Genomic DNA, 20,452 nt, shown 5'->3' on the forward strand with positions numbered 1-20,452 from the left:
TTTAAGCTGCATTCGACAGATGCTCCTGTAACTCCAGATTTTGGCGTGATTAAGAAGAAGAGGAAGAGGCCTGGGAGCTTTAAAATAGGTGTGTGGTTGAAGCTGGCATGAAAACAAAAGCAGCTCTATGTCACATCCTCTTTTGTTCCCCCAAAACCAAAGCAGAATCAAAACATCCTTTTGCTTTAGTCAAATTAAAACAAAATAGTCAAACAAAACAGTCAAACAAAATAGTGCAGCAAGTAAACAGAGCTGTAAACTTGTCGCTGGGACCTGCAGCACTGTCAGCTGCGTAGGAGTTGCAGGGGAGCTGCAATGCTGGCAGGGGTGCATTGTGGCGCCTTGGGGGGCGACCAGCCCTGCGATGGCTGTGGGTGCCCCAGTCCCAGCCTAGGAGGGAAATTTAAGTGTAAAAAGTGCAAATTTACAACCCTGAGCAGGTGCTTGTCTCGTACAGGGTGCGAGCGTGCCTCTGATGTGCGCTGCGGCTCCTGCCAGGCCCCTGATGAGGGGCAGCTTTGCTTGGCCGGCCTGGTCGGACCCCCGTGCCCAAGCCCTCACGCCCTCTCCACCGGGGAGGTCCAGGGCACCCATGAGCACAGGTTTAGGAAAAGCTGGGCTCGCTGTCTCCTTTCTCCTCTCTCCCCCAGCTTCAAACTGGGCAAAGCCCGAGCCCGGCTGCCGCAGCCAGCGGGAGGTTTGCCCCAGCACCCTGACCCGTGCTCTGCTCCCCACTCAGCCCTGAGAGGCAGCACCCACAGTGGGACACATCCTGCCACGGCCACTCGCGTGTCCACTCTGCAGGCGGTGGGGTGAGTCCGGGGTGCCCAGCAGGCACGGGAGCGGGGCAGAGAGGCTGTGCAGGGGGGCTGGGTGCTCTGCTGGAGGGAGGTGGGCGCAGGGGGTCCCTGGGGGTGGAGACCCCAGAGGGGATTTGCCCCAGTGTCCCTCGCCCTGAGCTGAGCTCTCCCCGTGGTCGTGCACTGGGTGTAGGAGAGGGATGTGGAGGGAAGGGAGAGGGGGCTGGGAGATACGGTGGGGGTCCAGCTCCTCCTAGCAAGACAGGGAGGGAGGCGGGGTGTGAGTGGGTGTCTAGGGGGGGCTGACTGTGCCGGGGGACTCACAGAGGGGTGCTTGCTGGGGGGGGGGCTTATTGTGTGTGGGGCTTGCTGTGCAGGGGGCCTTACTGTGTGCAGGGGGGGCTCACTGGGGGGGCTTACTGTGTGTGGGGGGGGTGTTTGCTGTGTGTGTGACTCGCTGTGCAGGGGCTTACTGTGCGGGGGGGTCTCGCTCTATGCAGGGCTCGCTGTGCAGGGGGTCTCGCTGTATGCGGGGTTGCTGTGTGGGGGTTCTCCCTGTGTGCGGGGGGGGTCTCGCTGTGCACGGGTCTCCCTGTGTGCGGGACGCTCGCTGGGGGGGTGGTCTCGCTGTGCGCGGGGTACTCGCGGCGCGGGGGGGTCTCGCTGTGCAGGGGAGTCTCACAGTGCGCGGGGCACTGGCCGCGCGGGGTGTCTCGCTGTGCGGGGGGGCGCCCCCGCCGCCCGCTGCTGCCGGCGGAGCCCAGCCCTCGGCCGGGGCCGGGGCGGGCCGGGGCCGCCCCCGGGGCCGGGGCGGGGAGAGGCGAGCCGGGGCCGGTGCCGCGGGGGCCGGGGCCGGCGGTGCGGGGCCGGGGCCGGGGCCGGTGCGAGCGGAGCGGCGCGCCGCCGGGATGGGGGCGCGGGCGGGCGGGGCGCTGCGGGCTGCCCTGGCGCTGGGGCTGCTGGCGGCCGCGCAGCCCGGCCCGGCCGCTCGCCACCGGCGGGAGGCGGAGGTAGGAGCGGCGGCGGAGGGGGGGGGGGGGGCGGGCGCTGCCAGCGCCGGCGGGCGCTGTGCGCGTCCCCGGCGGGCGCTGTGCGCGTCCCCGACGGGCGCTGTGCGCGTCCCCGACGCGCGTTCGCACCGCAGGTGGATGTCCCTGGGTGCCCGCGGCGTGTGGGTGCCTGCTGTGTGTGTCCACACGTGTGCCATGGGTGCCCTGTGCACCCACGTGTGTGTGCTGTGGGTGCCCGATGTGTGGGTGCCTAATGTGCGTGCATCCATGTCATGTGTGTGCTGTGCGTGCCTGTGGCGTGTGCATCCATGTGGGCACCTCCATTGTGTGTGTCTTGGGTGCCTGTTGTATGTGTCCACACGTGTGCTGTGGGTGCCTGCAGCACGTGAATCCATATATGTGTGCTGTGGGTGCCTAATGTACGTGCATCCATGTCACGTGTGTGCTGTGGGTGCTCATGGTGTGTGCATCCATGTGGATGCCTCCATGTGTGTCATGGGTGCCTGCTGTGTGTGTCCACACGTGTGCTGTGGGTGCCTGCAGCATGCGCATCCATGTATGTGTGCTGTGGGTGCCCAACGTGTGGGTGCCTAATGTGTGCTTATCCATGTCATGTGTGTGCCGTGGGTGCCCGTGGCATGTGCATCCATGTGTGTGTGCTGTGGGTGCCTCCATGTGTGTGCCTCCATGCATGTGTGCACTGTGGGTGCCTGCTGTGTGTGTCTACACGTGTGCCGTGGGTGCCTGTGGCATGTGCACCCATGTATGTGTGCTGTGGGTGCCTGATGTATGTGTCCACATCTGTGCCGTGGGTGCCTGTGGTGTGTGCATCCCCACCCGTGCTATGGGTGCTTGCCATATGTGCATCCGCACACGTGCCGTGTGTGCCCGCAGCGTGCACATGGCACAGGCGTGTGCTGGTGGGCGGCGAGGGTGAGCCCAGCGTGCCAGCCGCGGCTTTGGGCCCGTGTACGCTGGTGCTGCATTGGTGCCAGCAGTGCATGCGTGGCACAGGCGTGCGGCCGTGCCTGCTGGAGATGGGCCCATGCCGTAGGATTGCGTTTGGAACGCTGAGGTGTGTCCCCACGCGTGCTGTATGCGGAGCTGGGTCCTCACGGGTGACGTACACCTGCAAACCCAGCCTTCCCTATTGCTCTGGTGACAGAAGCCTTGTACTGGGAAATCTTCCCATCTCCTGGCACATCAGGAGGGGACAAAAGCCAGTCCTTCCCCTCCCCTGCCTCTCGCCAGGGCTGTCTGCATCCCCTCTGTTTGCATTTCTTCTGTTTGTCCCCCTATCAGTGTCACACCATGCCACCATCCGTTCCTGTTTGCTTTGGGAGGACGAGGTACTAGATTTGGCTTGTGCACAAAGGTTCGTGTTGGGGTTTTTTTTCTTGTTTAGGCATCGATCCAGTGTATGTTTGCACAGATGCTTGATTTTTAAATCCCAGCGAGTCCTGGTGGATTAATTGGATTTTTTTGTATGCTCTAAGATGAAAAGTGCATGTAAATGCTCAGAGGCTTGTTTTAATGTGCAGGCTTTTTGTGCCGGGAGATGCTGTTTCGCAGAGGTGAGTTACACGTGTGCTTGTCCCAGTGTGCACAAACCTCAGCCCCTCAGGTCACCTGGAGAAAAATAAATCCGCAAGGATCTTAGTGCTCAGAAAATCAATGATTTAAGATTCACTTGAAAAAAAAACCCTCAGCTCACTGGGGGCGAGAGCTTTAAAAGGTCTAGCCTGCCTTTTGATTCCTCACTGGTGATTTCTGTGAACTTTTCCCTTGAAGCCTCAGAGCAAATCCCAGGATCGTGGCAGATCCCAGGCAAGGGGTGCTGGGCAAGCAACTTTCTTGTCTCCCTGCCTCAGTTTCCCCAGTGTGACATACTGTGTTGGCCAGGGACTTTGGGACAATATATACGATGGAAATGTATAGAGACTGGGCTAAGAAACTTTGTCTAATTAAACTGAGCAGTTAATGTTGCTTTTAAGAGGAAGCTGAAATTCTCACATAACATCAGATAATTCTATTTACTTGTGGCTTTCAGACCGCTGCCAGGCTTTGCTTCTAAAGCTTTTTTTTATTGCTTTTAAAATAGCCAAAGTTAGCAACAATGGGTTCTGTAAACTTAGATGCGAAAGTCTGAGAAAATGTACAGTTGTGTTATTTTCCTGCCTTGTGCCCTTGCTTTCACTGCATTTGTATCAACTGCAGCTCAAAAAAAAAAGGAGAAGGAAAGTTTGGAAATGTAATTTGAAACATTTGTGTGTGAAATCATCTTGTTATCTGCAGGTTCCAGATAGGAGAAGGTCTGATGCTAGATAGCACGTAGTTGGCAGAGCTGCTTTCTGGCTGTGCTGTGCTCAGGACAGCGGTTGGGGGTGTGTGGCAATGCCTGATCCTGGGGGGACGGTGTAAATATGTGGCACGTGAGACCTCACCCGTGCTGGGCGTGGAGAGCGTGGCAGAGTGCTGGTGGTGCCGAGGAGAGAGGACGATGAAGTCCCTGCAGTGATATGTGTGAGAAGCTCCAGGTCTGTTGCAATGGGAAGAAAAATTGGGTAGAAATTTGAGAAAAGTAGGGAATGGAAATGGAGAGCGAGACTAAGGGACCAAGACATTCTGATTTTCGATTTTTCCCCCTCTGCTATCCTGCCCTCCTCCCTCCCTCTCTTGCAGCAGCACATGGCCTCTAATTTTTTCCCCTCGGCAACCCAAGGGCTCACATTTAGCACAGGCTCTGAGCTCTGTCTGTGCTGGGAAATGCTCCAGTGTCCAGGTGAGCTCCTTTATGGATGGGCAGTCAGCTGGGATGCTGGATGCTGAGCGCAGCCTGGCTAGAGCGAGGGTCTCTGGGTACCACCCAGCATGTGCTGGGGCTCAGGGGTCAGCTGGGACCCCTGCTTGCTCCTGGGGCACCCCCACATTTGTCCTCTGATTGAAATAAGAGGAAAAAAAAAACTTTCTGGGAAACATTCTTGCTGTTTAGCCTCAGCACAGCAGTGGAAGAAGTGGGGGAGAGGAGGAGGAATTACTCAGGTGCTGTCACCCCTGCGAGGCACTGCTGGGCTCGGTGTGGCCAAGGGGGAGCATGGAAAAGCGAGTGGTTCCAAGGCAGCCGGTGGTCCCCTGGTGTGACTAACAACCCCGTGAGTCACCGCGGCGTGACCAGCCCTGCTTTCTTCACAGCTCTCCCCCAAACAATCCCCACTTGTTAACGGTGAAGCTGGCAGGGGGCACGTCGCCTTCCCCCCTGCTGCTCCGCATCCCGACGGAGGGTGAAGACCAAGTGTCTTGTTTCCTTTCTCTCCTTAAACATGAAAGCCCAGCCAATCTGCGTGACCGGACTGGTTTGTCAGCTGCTCTGGTATTCGCAGGGGAAGGTTTGGCCAAGCCCAGTGTTTTTCCCAAGTGCTTTGGGTGGCATTTGGGTGGCGCTGGCGCTGCCGGAGCTGTGGCTGGGTGGTGCAGCCCATCAATGCCCAGGGCATGGGGTGCCAGGGCGAAGCGGTGGGCTGGTTGCAAATGCAGGAGTGAATTGCCACGATGGTTGATGCAATATTCCTCTATTTAATGCACAAGTGAGCAGAGCGACCTGCAGGCAGACAGCACCGAGCCCAACATGTTTCATGGCCTTCATTTCCTTTCAAGTGATGCGGTAGTTATTGTTGCTGTCCCATAGCATCCCTCTGATCCAGGGAGGCAGGGGGCTAGCTCCCATTCAGCATCTTGAAGATCTGGGTTACTGACACCAGAAGGGGTTTTAGTTCGACTTGCTGCAGTCCTGGCTTGCTGCTCCTGCTTCTCCAGAAGGTCAAGTGTAAAAACTAAAGGAGCTTGAAAGACGCTGGGCACAGCTCCACATCTTCGATGGCAAGTAGATAATTTGCTGCTAAAGTAGCTTTTTGGGAGGGTTAGGTGGGAGAGGAGATTCCTTCAGGACAGGATTAGGCACAGCGGGGGAGCGTCACAGTGACCAGACTGGGCTCGGGGTTTTAATCAGCCTCCGTCATTAACATGCAGAATTAGCTGACATTTTGCTGCCTTTTCAGCGGGAGGATAACCAAGCCCTGTGGTTGCTAATCTCCCTTCTTGTGTGTCTATATATATAATATTTATATAGATACTTATACACACACTTAAACAAAAGAGACATAAGGACTCTGCCTAAGGGTTTGCAACTGCAGGCAGGAATGCAGCTTAGGAAAGTGGGAACAAATGAACGTTTTTAAATGCCTTAACGTCTTCTGAAGGCAGCTCCAAGGCAGGCGGCGACCCGGTGGGCAGGAGGAGCTGCTACTTCTTCTGCGGCTGGGCCAAAATGTGCTCACGGGCCAGCTCTCCTTGTGTCTGTGCCATGGGGGGCAACTGGCTGGAAAGCGGGAGTAGCTTCCCCCATGTCCATCTTGGTGGTGAAATGACGTAGGATGGAACCTGGGGCTGCTGGGCACCAGGGCTGGGGACCTGCCTGCCCTGGCTCACCAGGCTGCTGTCATTTCATGATTAAAAACAAAAGACCTTGGAGATGCAGCTTGCAGTTGGCATCCTCTGTAACCACAGCACAAAATGCCTGCCCACCCTTCGGCAGGATGGGATTGCTTCCTTCCACGGCCAGGGGATCGGGGGGAGAGATGGAGTTTGTATCCAGGCGGAGAAGAAGGGACCACAGTTGATGGGAGCCCAGTGCGAGGTTTCTCTGATGCTTAACTGGTGGAAGGATGCCAAAGCTGGGAGTTTGGAGGGAAGGGCAGGCGGAACCAGAGCCTGCTGTCTGCGCTGTTGTTATCCCAGTTTCCAGGGAGGGAGGTCTAATTGTGTTTGCTATTGGCTCTCTTCCACTCGAGATGCCTGTGGTCGAGGGCAAGGTGTTTCCTTGGCTTTAGCTCTCAAGCAGAGATGATTTCCAAGGTTGTAACCAGCTCCACATCAGAGCCCTGAGATGGGAAGGGCCCCTCCATCTCCCCCAGACTCACCTCCCGCTGTCCCTGCTGCAGCCCCAAAGGCTTTTCTCCCCCAACACTGGCTCCTGGGCAGCTAGATCTTTCCTCTTCTCCCTCCTGCATGCAGAGGGGGAGCTGGGCATATTTCATATTAATGTTCAGCTCTTGGTTACCTGCTGTTTTTCGTTTCCCATTGTATAGAAAAGAGCATTTCCCCATCTGGGGCAGGAGGGAGGGAGTTTTCCCAGCACGGCCAGGCTTTGCATTGTAGCCTCTGGAGAGGTTTAAGGGGTTGATGCCAGTGTCCACCCTGCTCTGCCAGAGCCTGGCTGCTCTCTGGGGGTCGTGCAGGGCATGGGCAGTGCTGGAGTGGGTCCTGAGTGCTGCTTTGGGCACAAGACACCATGGCATGGGGCTCTTGGGTTCCCTGTCACCCTGAAAATTCTCTGGTGCAGGGAACTCGGTATGCTCTGCAGTCTGATAAATGCCTCGCAGGGTGGAGGATCAGCACATCCCTCTCCTGTAGCTCTGTGTTCCCAAGGCTACTGTCACCTGGAGCTCACAATAACCATCTCTAGAAAATGTAATAAGATTTCTCCTGGTGATTTTGCAGCCTGAGAGCTGGTGTCTGTGTGCAAGAACTTCAACGTGACACGGACCAGAAACTACAGGGGAACTGCCGCTTTGGCTGGACTTGCAAAGCTGTATGGGATCCGGATGGGAATGATAAAGCCAGTGGCCTGCGTACGTTTTGTTGCTGCTCAAGAGCAGCTGCTGAGGTGGTGGTTGCCATTCTGCCATGCACCCTGGCTTGTCCGGATGGAGTTTCAAGCCTTTGTGAGATCATGGTGCGGGAAAAAACATTTTCATGCTTTAAGGATGGGTTTGTGTTAGGTTACAGGAGAGAAAACAGCTTCAAGCTGAAACAGTTTAGAGGCTGAGTGAAAGGAAAATTGTGGTAGAAAAGGTTTAGACTGTGCCATGATTTGAGACCCGGGACTTTCCGTCTGGGTGCGTTGTAGCTCACATTTATCTGCGATGATGTAACCGCTGGGGATTATCACCCTGCATCTATATATGTAGCTGGCGATATTCTTATTCTGGAGGAAAACATTATAAAAACACAACCACAGAGAAAGAGGGCCAGATACCTTCTCCTCCCCAGATTCCTCTCTCAGGGCTACCAAACCTCCCTGCCACCTCATCCCCATGTGGCTCCCCCATCCCTGTATCCTCCTTCCCCGCAGGCACATCGCGAGTTGCTGCTGTATTTTGCCTCCTGGTACTCGTGTAAAGGGGGGAGTTACCCCCGTGTGGCTGTGCAGGTGGCATGTCCCGGCTATACGTGTGGCTGTGCAGATGGCATATCCAGGCTATACGGTCCATCCTCGGGCAGAGCTGGTGTGGCTTTGCCTGGTGAACAAGCCGATGCTCCTGCCTACTGGCACGGCACTTACTCACGCCCAGTTTATCCTGACTCACTGGGTGTGCGGTGTCTGGGTGACTCTGGCCACGCTCAGGCTTCTACTGCTACAAGATGCTGCTACCTCCAGCCGAGGCAGGCAGCTGGTAGATGTGTTCGGTGAGAAACACAGCCACATTTTTTGGCTGGGGCTGGGTGAAGAGAGTGTCCTGACATGAAGCCGTGCTGGTCCTCGCTGCGCTGCAGTGGAGGGGGACCCTCTGGGTAGAAGGGGTGTAAAGCAGGAGGGTCAAACTCAGTGGCTGGAGGAGATGAGTTGTGGGAGGGGGATAGGGAAGGCTTGTGAAGCGGTGAGCAACAGGCAGGGAGCATGTGGAAGGTGCCAGCCCTGCCTGCAGGGAGGTACTAGATGCAGAGGGTGACGTGGGTGGGGGATGACGTGAAAATGACTCTTAACGGTGACAGGAGGAGGAGAGGGAGAGGCCCTGGCTCACTCCAGGGCTGCCATATCCAGAAACTATTCCCTCTTCCCAGCAGGCAACTGGGAGAGTGTGGCCGGCTCACTGTCGCCGTGCCCAGGGAGGGATGCTGCCACCAGCACGGGGACATGGTGGTGGACCGAACTGCCACCAAAGGTGGGCACTCAGGAGTGGCATTGGGTGCAGGTTAACACCAGCCCCCCATCTTTTCCCCACCCCGAGATGAGCAGGGAGGGAAGTGGCTTTAAAAACACACGTTTTTGCAGCAGGCAGCAGCGTGCTGTCCCGGGGCAGCCCGTGGCATCCCTGATGCTCAGCCCACCTCTCCTCTGGGATGTGGGAAATGAAGCAGACGCTTTCACTTTTTATTCCTCATTACTTTAAGTCCTATTCTGTTGCTCTAACAGGATGCTGGGCGGCTTGTTTGTCTCCTGCAGACATCCCCGGCGGCGGGGAAGGCGGGTGTGCAGCATTCCTGCGACCATGGCTATTACCTTCTCCGAAAGCTGGGGGCACAGGCTGAGCAGAGGGAAGCCGTTTATTTTCTTTAACGTGCAATTTTATGTGTTGGAGCAAGTTCAGAGCGACAGTCTCCGTCCATGTAAATGGCTGATAAGAAGAAGAATGGTTTGGCAGAGCAGATTGCCCCTGGAGTGTCTCCGCTTTGTGGCAGCACATCCTGTGTGGGGATGGGGGGAGGCTGCAGCCTGACCCCATCTCACCCCACCCTACTTGTGTCCACAGCACTTCAGCCTTTATTTTAATCCTGGTGTTGAGCTGAGTTGATTGGAGCTGCGGGTTTGGTAGCCTGTGGCTGCAGACGACATGGCAGCGGGGTTTTTTTGATCTGTTGACAGCAATGTTTCCCCCTCTGCCTCCATCGTGTCATGGCCAGAAACCCAAGAGCCATCGAAAACGATGGGGAGGACACACAGAGAAACCTCTATGAGCGCAGGAGGTGCAGCTGCTTGAGCTCCAGAAGTCTCAGGAAAAAAAAAAACCTGGCCATTTCTGCACAGCCCCAGCTTTGCGGCACCGTTTCCCATCACATCTCCTTTTTCTCTGCCCCCTCCCAAGCCAACACATGCAAACGCCTGCCCGTGCTCTGAGCTGTGCCTCTCCTCTGTCTCTTCTTGCAGCTTTTCCTGGAGAAATACGGCTACTTCGGCGAGCCAGGGACCGAACACAGCCCCACCGAGTTCATGGAGGCGGTGAGGTATGAGCCTTTTATTTAAAACTGCAACAGAAATGCAGCAACTCCAGCTGCGTGGATGCTGCCAGCGCTTGGAGGGTCTTTTTGCAGCCGGGAGGTCTTTCTGCAGCCAGGGGCTCCCTCTCACACAGTCCGATGATAAAGCACAGCCAGTCCTTTTTGGAAGCACCAGTCCATACCCTGCTCCCGCAGCTGGATGCTGGCAGCTGGTGCCTCGCTGCGCTGCTTTATTTGCCTTTTATGGCCCGGTGCTCCCTTACAATAATATCTGCGTCGAGGCCGAGGTTGGGGGTGGCTGGGAGATGCCAGGGGGCTGAGCTGACAGCCCCTGCTCGGACATCGCCTGGCGGGATCACATTGGCTCTGGGAGCATCCCTGACCCTATGCAAAGTCAAATGTAAAGTCAAACAACTGGGGTTAAAAACTGGAAAAGGCATTTTTTAGGCTCCCCTGTCTGCTTTTGCCCTGCTAGGAGATGGCTCACTGGTCAGACGTGGTTGCAGAGCCAAATCCTCCTTGTTTTCCCACCTGAATGCATTCCTGATGGTGGGGCATGAAGCTTGCTGGGTGAAAACCCTGGCTCAGGTCAAACACCCAGCACTAACCTAACCACCCCCCCGGGGGGGTCCAGGTGTGGGTGCTGATGTCTCCCTTCCTTTTGCAGGGATTTCCAGCGGGTGACCCACCTCCCGCTCAGCGGGGTCCTGGATGCCCCCACGCTCCATCAGATGGCTCTGCCGCGGTGCGGCACAGGCGACAGGGAGAGCCGCGCTGCCTGGGCACACCGGGCATCTGCCGCCCGGCGCCGCAGGCGCACCACGCAGCACGGTGAGCACTGGCACTGGGGGTCCTGGTGGGCTTTGGGCTTCTGGGGTGCTGACAGTCCAACTCTTCCATCCTGTAATGGGACTCGTGGAGATGCTGCTGTGGAAGGGAGGGGCAGCCCCACTGACACAGCATCCATCCCGGGACCCGCCTGGGCTTTGCACTGCTTTATTTTTAAACCTTTTTATTTTTAGTTGTTCTGTATGGCTTGATGTCAGTAATGATTAGAGAGATGCAACTCCACTGGTAGGGAAATTCAGCTCTCCGGGGTGGTTTTACTGTTGTCGAGGGAGCCAGGACATCTCCCAGGGAGCTATCAAGTCACCGTGGCCCCAGACACAGCTGTGGTGGCATGATCTGAAGGGCAGGGGCTGGCACACAGTGAAGTTATCTCCAGGCTCTGCTGGGCTTGAAGACTTCTAATGGGTGTTAGTCACCCAGCAGTTACCCCAAAACCTGTTGGTGCTGGGCTTCCTGGCCACAGGGAATTGTTTCACCCATGTTAAGGGGTTTAACTGTGCTCCGAGCAACCTCTCTTGCTCCTGTGTGTCCAGGATTGGGCCTCTTGTCTCTCATGAGCTGCCTCCTGGGCTTGCGGATGAGTAACTGGATTCCTAGAGAGCAAGAGGGCTGGGGCCAGCTGTGCTTAGGACATGGGAAAAATGAAGGCGAGATTAAGAAAGGGCTCTGTGCCTTGTCAGGCTGTCTCTACATCTGGCAGGGCTGGCGATGGATGGCCCCAGGAGACAGCCCCCTCATCCTCCTCCTGCCTCTGGCTTTCCTTCCAAAACCCTGACAGGCATCGCCCCTGCATCGCCCTCCCAGGCAGGGGGTCTGCCGTGCCCGGGACAGGAGGGCAATGTGGCAGAGCCGGGCAGGGCATACAGCAGGCGATGGGCAAGCAGCCTGCGCCCTGGGGCTCCTTTCTGGGAATCACAGTCCGTGGGTGGGTGGCAAGAGATGGGAAGGGCTCTGTGTGGCACCGGTTATTGCTCCGGTGTTCTGGTGCCAGCAGATCCCCCACGGCGGCAGGCTGGGGTGCAGCTGGCCGCAGCCCCAGCAGGCAGCAGGGATGGGAGCAACGCCGAGTGGGTGCCCGCAGGCTGGAGGGGAGGCAGTGGGTGCCCACACGGCTGGCAGCACCAGCCAGGAAGGCTAGAGGCTCTGTACGAAGTTGGCTGTTTATCCTGCTTGAAGCAGGAAGCCGCTGCAGCTGAGCCAGCAAAGCGTGCTGCCATCCACCCCTCTCCCAGCAGGATCCTCACCGGGCACCCACCGTGTCCATCATCCCGCCAGCACGTGGGCAAAAGCCAGCCCGGGGTGAGCTTTGGCTCCCAGCTGGGTCAGCCCGGTGGTGGTGGCCAGCGGGGCTGAGGAGGGGGTCAGTCTGTGTGAGACGGGGCCCTGCGTGTCTGCCCCACTCTGCGCCTCCAAACAAAGCCCTCTGCAGGGGAAAAAACCCTAGGCTTTCTGCTCTCCGGGAAGCTCTGGGGACAGGTCCTGTTTGGAAATCGAGGTTTGCAGTGGAGGGTGCCGGGAGGAGGACTTTCTTCTAGCTGCCTTGCTGGGCTTTGCCAGGCCCTGGAGCTGGCTGGGAGCTCTGCTGACCAGCAGGTCCTCAGCCAGATGGCATGTCAGGCAGCCGGCATCCTGGATTCCCGTGGGGAGCTCCCTGCCTGTGATTGTCCTGGGCTCAATGGCTTCGTGTGGCACCCAGCCCTCCTCTCCCCAAGAGCCAGCCACATGAGCCTCACCCAGCCTTGCCTGCCAGTGCCATCCCTCCCTCTCCGGTGTGAGATGCTCTGGCCGGAGCCTCCTTCCCTGGTCTGCTGGTGCCATCCCTCCCTCTCCGGTGTGAGATGCTCTGGCCGGAGCCTCCTTCCCTGGTCTGCTGGTGCCATCCCTCCCTCTCCGGTGGGAGATGCTCTGGCAGGAGCCTCCTGCCCTGGTCTGCTGGTGCCATCCCTCCCTCTCCGGTGGGAGATGCTCTGGCTGGAGCCTCCTGCCCTGGTCTGCTGGTGCCATCCCTCCCTCTCCAGTGGGAGATGCTCTGTCCTTGTGGAGGGAAGGATAGGATGCCAGGGCTTTATCATAGGGCTGCAGCCATCCAGGCAGGTATTTAGCGTTTGCCACGCAGGGTTTGTCCTGGCTGGTGGAAAGCGCAGCCGTGTCCCTTTTTAGTTGGAGGCTGCCATTGCGCTGAGGAGCAGAGGGAACTGAATCTGCCCCCAGGATTAGGGACCAGCTGGCCCAGAGCCTTCCCTGCCATGGGCTGCTCGGAAACTGGGGGAAGGACACAGAGCTGGAATGGGATGTCCACCAGGCTTGGCAAGCAGCTTGGCTCAGACCCACAGCAGCAAGCCCCAGCGTGCTACCAGCTCTGTTCCTCCTGTTTCCCCGCACATGTGGAGCCGGTGCAGGTGATCGAGGTCTGTTGCTCCCACACCTTGGCACTGGCTCTGACACCCTCATCTCCCCAGCATGGCCTCTTGGCTTCTTTCCCACTCCTGGATGCCCCTGGCTAGATGTAATTGCGGCACTCCAGGGTCCCTGCAGCTGCGAGGGGTGCTGGAGGAGGAGGAGGGGGCTGTGATGCTGTGCACCAGCTGCAGGAACACACAGCTTTGCGCTCCCGCTTGGTGGGAGGAGGGTGGGGAGCTTAGTGGGATCTCTCAGGCTTGTCCCCTTCATCACTGTCACCATCTTCCCTGGTGGCAGTGGGGCTTTGTTTCCCTTGAAAAAGCTTTTGAAGAAGCTATGGGCAGTGGGATTCTCAATGCTGGTAAAATGATACTTTTAAATTGAACAGTGAGCGATGGTTTGTGTCCTCTGGGATATCCTTCCCTGGCTAGGCTTCCAGGCAACAACTTCTGCAGGTCGAAGAGGTCAGGATGCCTTTAAAAAGGGTGAAAAGACAGGCCTGCCACTGGGGAGCTGGCCTCTTCTTCCTTGCCTTGGCTTAGTATCTGCTGTTTCCAAATTACACGTACAGGGGGGAAAAGGGAAAGGATCCCTTATAAAACCAGGACAGGCTGGGACTCAGGGAGGGAGATCGGGGGAGACAGGGAGGAGCCCCCTCTCGCCAGGGGAGCTTTGGGTGCTGGGGAGCCGCAGCCCTGCACTCACGCCTGCCGTGGCCCCCTGGGTTTGGTGTCCCTGCAGCATCTGGGCATGTTGCAGAAGGTGCAGAGGCGCCGCAGGGCTTGGCTGCAGCTCCTCCTGGTAGAAGCAGGCACCTTCCCTCCCTGCCTGTGCTTGCTGGCCAGCTGGATGAAGCCCTGGATGTCTCTGGGCCTGTGATGGAGATCAGCATCTGCTGCTATGGCACTCGGTACCATTCCTTCCTGGAGATGCATTTCAAACCCGACTGCTCTCTCCTTGAGGATCGGTTCTTTTTTCCCTGTGGCTGGTGCCCAGCTCTTGGCAGATCTGCCTTAACCGGGCTGCAATCCTGCATCCCCCATCCCTGCAGTGCTTCTGTGCCCCCAGGGTGCTGCCCAGAGCCTTTCCCACTCCTTTTGCCTTTAGGCCACTTGTTTTCAGAGGTGGCTTTGCTTTGTCTCCAAGTGAGCGGATCCTTGGGCTGCATCTTCTTCTGGGCATGAAGCTGGCATCAGGCAGGAGACCTGCAGGTCAGGGACCCATGCTGGATTTGGCCCTGGAAAGCATGAGGCGAGCCAGAGGGTTCGAACTGGGTGCCCCAGCTTCTTCTCTCCTCAGACAGGTTTTGGTCCCCCCGGTAGGGTTTGATTGCAGCTCCAGCCTTGGGAAATAGTGGGATCTAGTGGTGGCACCTTCAGAGGGATTTCATGGGTCAGATCCTGCTGCTGGTGCAGGGTGCTGAGGCTGCTGGTGGGACAGGTGGGTTGACTTTCAGCTTCAACTTGTGAAAGCCATGATGTTTCCCAGCACCAGGAAGCTTTCTTCTACCCAGGCAGCCCCTGGTGGAAGGACAAGTCCAAGTCCCCATCGCCATGCTGAGCTTGCCTCTCTTGCCTCTCTTGCAGGTGGGAGGTGGTACAAGCGGCACCTGATGTACCGAGTGGTGAACTGGCCGTCCTACCTGCCGCAGCACGAGGTGCGCCTGGCCGTGAAAGCCGCCTTCGAGCTCTGGAGCAACGTGTCCTCACTGGTGTTCTGGGAGGCGCGGGATGGCCCGGCTGACATCCGCCTGACCTTCTTCCATGGGGACCACAATGATGGACTCAACAATGCCTTCGATGGACCAGGTGCTGGTCGCTTGCCCCTCGTAAGCTTCTCTTTTACAACGTGGGCTCTTCCCTGGCAGGGAGGAGGGCTGGGGCAGTGATGGGCTAGGGGGTGGTGGAGGCAAGGCTCTGCCCCAGCAGTCCCTCTAACCCAGTTTGCACCAGTTTGCTTTCTGATTTGGGGTCCTTACTCCCAACTTAGCAATGGAGGTCTGCTGGTGAGGCAGCTGAGACCTCCACTCATTTGGGATCATGCTGGTGGCCTTCAAGGAGCCCTCCTCACCCTGGTGGCATCCACCAGCCCTGAGCTTATTCCTTCCAGCTGAGCCTTTCTGCTTATCCGCTGTCAGATGAGCCCATGTTTTCTTGCTTCTTGAGCCTTTGCCTGGCATGGGTCACTGCGGTGGCTTCAGTCCCTGGCCCGAGCCCAGCAAGAAAACAAATGCATGAACCACAGTGCAACCCCGCGTGCTCAGGAGCAGGAGGCAGAACTGGTTTGGGTTGTACCTGCTGCAGGAAACGGTTGTGGGGAGCTGCTGTTCTTTCTCAGGAGGCCTCCCAAATTGCTAACGTTGATGCGTATTTAAGCAAACCAGAGCTGCATGTGGCCTCCTGCTCCTTGTGGCTGAGGTCTTCTCCTGTCCCGTGGTCCCTGATGGCTCTCATGTCCCCAGGAGGTGCCTTGGCTCATGCCTTCTTCCCCCGGCGTGGAGAAGCCCACTTTGACAGTGCCGAGCGCTGGTCCCTCCGCAGCGGCAAAGGGCGCAACCTCTTCATCGTGGTGGCCCACGAGGTTGGCCACACGTTGGGGCTGGAGCACTCCCCCGTGAAGAGTGCCCTGATGTCTCCCTACTACAAGAAGCTTAGCAAGGATTTTGTCCTCAGTTGGGATGACATCTTGGCTGTCCAGAACTTGTACGGTGAGCCTGGCTTCTCTGAGCATCCCTCAGTTCCTCCGGGGTTGTTCCCTCTCCTGCAAGGGGAGAGGTCTACGTGGAAGGGGCACGGTGGGGATGAGCCCCATCCCTTTGTGGCTGGGGAGGGAAGTGTGGTAGGGCATGTGGGATGGGTACCAGGTCCTGCAGGGCCGGGAAGGCTGGACCTGCTGCCTGCTTGTTTGCAACCAGGGAAACACTGGTGCATGTTTTCCGGGGGGGTATCAAAGCATCTTTGCCACCACCATATAGAGGGGGACAGGAATCAGAGAGCAGGACAAGGAGTGTTTGGAGCCCTGGGATGGCTCCACAGCCATTTCCCTGCCCCTTCTCCATGTCTTACCACCCCTTGCTCCATCCAGGGAAGCCCTCCAAGGGCTCGGCCATCCAGCTCCCGGGAAGGGTCTTCACTCACTTCCAGGACTGGAGCACAGACCTTTACAGCAGGGAGCGGCAGCAGAGGAGCCTCAGCACCTATTACTGCCACTCCTTCTTCGACGCCATAACCACTGGTGGGTGTTGGCAGGTGCAGCCCTCTCCCAAAACACACCCCCCTACCCCTTGCCCCAGCGCTGCAGCCTGTTTCTGCTCTGATAAACTCCGGTGGTGGGAAAGGGGGGTTTGGCTGGTCCACAGCCCCCATCCGTGCTCCTGGGACTGGTGGCATCACTGATGCACATCGCTGCCACAGAGCAGAGTGCATCTTGAGGACACAGGGACGGCTTGGTGAGTTAGGAGTGGGGAAAACATCCTAAAATTTGGGCCAGGGCGAGGCTTATTTGCTGCAGGAGCTCAACCGTGGAAGACAAGCCCTGAGCAGGAGCTGTGGTCAGCTCATATCCTCTCCAGGCTGGAGTGGAGGCAATGAATTACGAAAGCTGAGGGGTGGCTGGAAAGGCAGAAGGGAGCATCCAGATCCCCAGCATCCCCAAAGCACCGCAGAGCTGCACGGGGAGGAGCGGGCAACCAGGGAGCGGCGGCTGGGAGGTGGGATGAGGTTTCTCACCCAGGATCCCCTCATCCCTCCCTCTGCCTCACAGACGCGGATCATAACCTCTACATCTTCAAGGGCAGCCACTACTGGGTGGTACCGGCGAGTGGCAACGCCAGCCACCCCCAGCCCCTGCAGACACGCTGGTCTGGCCTCCCCGCCGGCATCGACGCCTGTGCCTGGTCCCAGCTCAGCGGCAAGTTTTACTTCTTCAAAGGTAGGTGAGGCAGGGGCAGGAGAGCTGCCCCCGGGGCTGCCGCTGCTCCTGCCTGCCCATCTGGCTGTCTGGGTCTGGCTGGACACCTTCTTCTGCCCACGTCCCCTATCCCCTCCTGCTGGTCCCCTCCCAGTGCAGAACTGGGGCACCACTGGGTGCTCCCTTCGTGCCTCAGTTTCCCCATTAGTCCATTCAGCAGCGTTCACCTCTGTTTAAAAACAAAACCAGATGCACCAAACCCTTTGGGATCTGGGGGAGAAAACGCTCCACAAAGACGCGTGGCCACAGGGGAGCTGAGCGCAGCATTTTCAGGTTACGCACGGTTCCCTGTGCCGTGCCGGCGGCTGAGCTGCCACGGGGAGCTGAGATGCCACCCCCAAGCTGCCCGTGCCGCAGCCGGCCGGGGAGAGGAAGGTCAAACCAGGCAGCCCGGCTGCCAAGGTCAGCCCCAGTTTTGAATGGAAACCAGTTGCTGGCTCTTCAGAAAGGGGGCTTTGTTGCTGGGGCTGGGTGACAGCCAAAAGCCCCTCTCCCTCGTCCGCTCCCTCCCTCCCTGGGGCTGGGTCAGGCTGCGGCTGGTGAGCAGAAAGGAGCTTTTGTCTGCCTGCTTTGTGGGGACAGGGTGGCTGCGGGGACAGCCGAGTGCTCGTCCCCCATAGCGATTTCTGCTGCTGTGGTCTGGCTTGTCTGGGTCCACATGGGGTCTGGGTCCGTCGGTCCCGCTCACTGTGCAGGAGCAGGGGGAAGGTTTGCAAGGCAGCAGCATGAGCCTAGTGGCTGGTGTGGTCACCTTGCTCTGTCCCTGCCAGTCCCTTTCAGTGCCTTCAAGCCCTTGAACTACTGTGCCTCAGTTTCCCCCCCAAGCCCAGTCCATGGGGCAGCCCCGCAGTGGTGCTGGTTGGGTCACCAATGAGATGGATCTCAGGGATGCGTATCAAGCTGCAAGACTGGCCCTGTGGCTGACTCCTTCCATGTCTCCTGGAGCTGGTCCTGCGATGGACCCTGTGGGGGTGGGCTCTAACCCCTCTCCCCGGCTCTCCCCAGGTGGCCGATGCTGGTGCTACAGGGGCTCCACCCTGGAGGCAGGGTTCCCCCAGAAATGCAGCGCCCGTGGCCTCCCACGACACCCCGACACCGCGCTCTACTTCCAGCAGCTCCGGCGCCTGGTCCTCTTCAAAGGACCCAAGTACTTCGTGGCGGGCGAGGAGACCCTTGGCGTGGAGCCCTACTACCCTCGCAGCCTGCGGGACTGGCAGGGCTTGCCCCCCGGCACAGCCGGCGCTCTCACCCACCGCGACGGCTTCGTCTACTTCTTCAGGGATGACCAGTACTGGCAATTCGACCAGATCAAACTGCGAGTGGTGGCCACCGGCAAATGGGCCACCCAGCTACCTTGGATGGGCTGCTGGGATGTGAACGATGGGCAGATCCTCTTATGAGCGAGCGTGCCGGGACAAAACGGGGGTCTGACCCCCATCGTGCCTGACGCTGCCCAGATCCCTCTTTATTTGACTCTTGATTCCCACCTGGGGACGGTTTGGCAGGGACCAGCAGGTCAGGGCTGCCTGCTGGCGGCTGGAGCAGTGGGATGCTGGAGCGGTGCCCCGACGCAGCAGGGATGCAGCTGGGATGGGGCAGCCAGCAGCAGGTCCGCCACGGCCAGGCAGGCTGGAGGCTTCAGGAGACAATTTTTTTTAAAAAAAAAAGACCACGAAAAAAGGAATAAGCCATGGAGACTGCAAACACACCTGTTTCTGTTAACGTTCAGGATATTGTTACGCGTTCTTTTTTAAAAAAATGGGATTTGTTGATACTTCAGCTGCCATCTTCCTGTGATCAGGCAGAGAAGTGCCGCACCGTTGCTTGGTTTGGGGCTTGGGTGGTTTTAAATAAGAGACTGAGAATGTTTCCTGGTTAAAACAAAAGAGACATTTGAACAAAAATACGGGTTCGTGCTGAGCTTTGCTACTGCTGTGTGTGCAGAGCCCCAGCTCCTGCCTCCTCCCCTCCCGTGCCCCACGGATGGAGGGTGGGCACCTGGGCCACGAGCCCATCCCTGCGGGTTCTTCGCTGGGCTGTGTCCGCATCCCAGCTCTCTGGTGGGGCACCCGCTGGAGACACCACACCGTGGGGTTCCTGGGGAGAAAGCAGAGCGTTTTGGTGTAGGAGCCTTTTTGGGGTGAAGGCAGGGAGAGTTGCAGCCGAGGTGCTGGCCCTGGCGCCATGCAGCGCGCAGGCAGCAGGCGCATTGCAGCTTGGCTTGGGTTTGGGATGGCTGGGTGGGTTCTCTGATGTCTGATAAGGGTCGTGCTCACCTGGCAGCCTTTCTTGTGTGCAGAGAAAGTGTCTGTGTCCCTCTGCTCTGTCTCTGCAAGAGATGGGATCAATATATTTTTGAGTCCCGTGCCCCTGTGCCGCAGTTGCATGAGCAGGGTTGGCAGATTGGTGGGGGAGGAGGGGAAGAGGCGAGGGTGTGCAGGACAGACGGACATGTCCATGCATGCAGGCTCATGAGGACAGCTCGGCTGCATATTCCTCATTCCTTTCCCAAAGCGGACTCCCCACCTGGAAACGCCGCTGGCTCCTGTGCACTGAGTCACCGGTCACGTCTGCAAAGGGCCATCATCCCCACAGCCGGTGGGGGAGCGTTGGGTCCCCAGGGCTTGAATTCAGTGGCAGCCAATGCAACCAGGGCAACCAACTTACTTAAAATGTCCTTTGACGTGAGAGACTTGGGGGGTTTTCAGCGTGCTGGGGTTGTACACAGGTGGGGGGCTGCTTTGCTGATGGTTCTCCCAGGACTCAGACCCCAGCACTGGGTGTTGGGTTGGCGGCTTTGGCACCAGGCTGTGGCCGGTCCTGCTGTGCCAGGGTGCCGTGTTGGGATGCCCTGTTGGGGTGCTGGGCAGGGTGCTGTGTTGGGATGCCAAGTTGGTGTGCCCTCCCGATGCCAGCAGCTTCAAGGACTCTTTTTCTTCAGCGCAGCATCCTCCACTTGCCATCACCCACCCTAGATCTTCCCTGCAGAAGCAGCAGGAGCTGGGCTTGCCCAGGCAGGGTGTCAGGGTGGTTCTTCCCGAGGACTTTAGGTGCTGCCAGATGTCAGCTGAGATGTGGATTTGGCAGGACAGAGAGCTAACACAAGCAGTTCTGTTCATTCTCTGTGATGTTTGTGAGAGAATCCTTCCTGCGCAGACACAGACGTGGGCACTTCATCTGCTCATGGCTTAAATCTCAGGGGACCTTCAGTGTTGCCAGAGAGACGGGACCACACCATTTTTATTTGAAATTGAGTGATAAGAAAGCGACATCAATTGCAGGGAGTCCCAAGGGCTTGGAGACTTGACAGCAAATAAAATTTACCTCTGGATAAGCAGCACTGGGATTTCTGCTTCTTTGCATGTCACA

General features: G+C 58.1%; 1 protein-coding gene across 3 annotated transcripts; it reads left to right on the forward strand.

Moving 5' to 3' along the window:
* The first annotated feature begins 1,511 nt into the window (after positions 1-1,511).
* On the forward strand, positions 1,512-20,423 carry MMP28 (matrix metallopeptidase 28). Of its 3 annotated transcripts, none has more exons than XM_080367911.1 (8): positions 1,512-1,810; positions 9,795-9,871; positions 10,533-10,696; positions 14,701-14,922; positions 15,576-15,821; positions 16,199-16,348; positions 16,877-17,044; positions 18,089-20,423. In XM_080367911.1, the coding sequence occupies exons 1-8, from the start codon at positions 1,709-1,711 to the stop codon at positions 18,481-18,483; spliced, it is 1,524 nt and encodes a 507-aa protein (XP_080224037.1). In that variant the 5' UTR covers positions 1,512-1,708; the 3' UTR covers positions 18,484-20,423. The 3 variants fall into 3 exon arrangements, with proteins under 3 accessions (XP_080224037.1, XP_080224039.1, XP_080224038.1); XM_080367913.1 differs by lacking the exon at positions 1,512-1,810 and adding an exon at positions 2,174-8,811; XM_080367912.1 differs by lacking the exon at positions 1,512-1,810 and adding an exon at positions 2,174-7,601 and having other exon boundaries at positions 9,063-9,871.
* The last annotated feature ends 29 nt before the right edge of the window (positions 20,424-20,452 follow it).

The sequence above is a fragment of the Falco punctatus genome, assembly GCF_963210335.1.
Source record: "Falco punctatus genome assembly, chromosome: 1".
NCBI classification, from domain to species: domain Eukaryota; kingdom Metazoa; phylum Chordata; class Aves; order Falconiformes; family Falconidae; genus Falco; species Falco punctatus.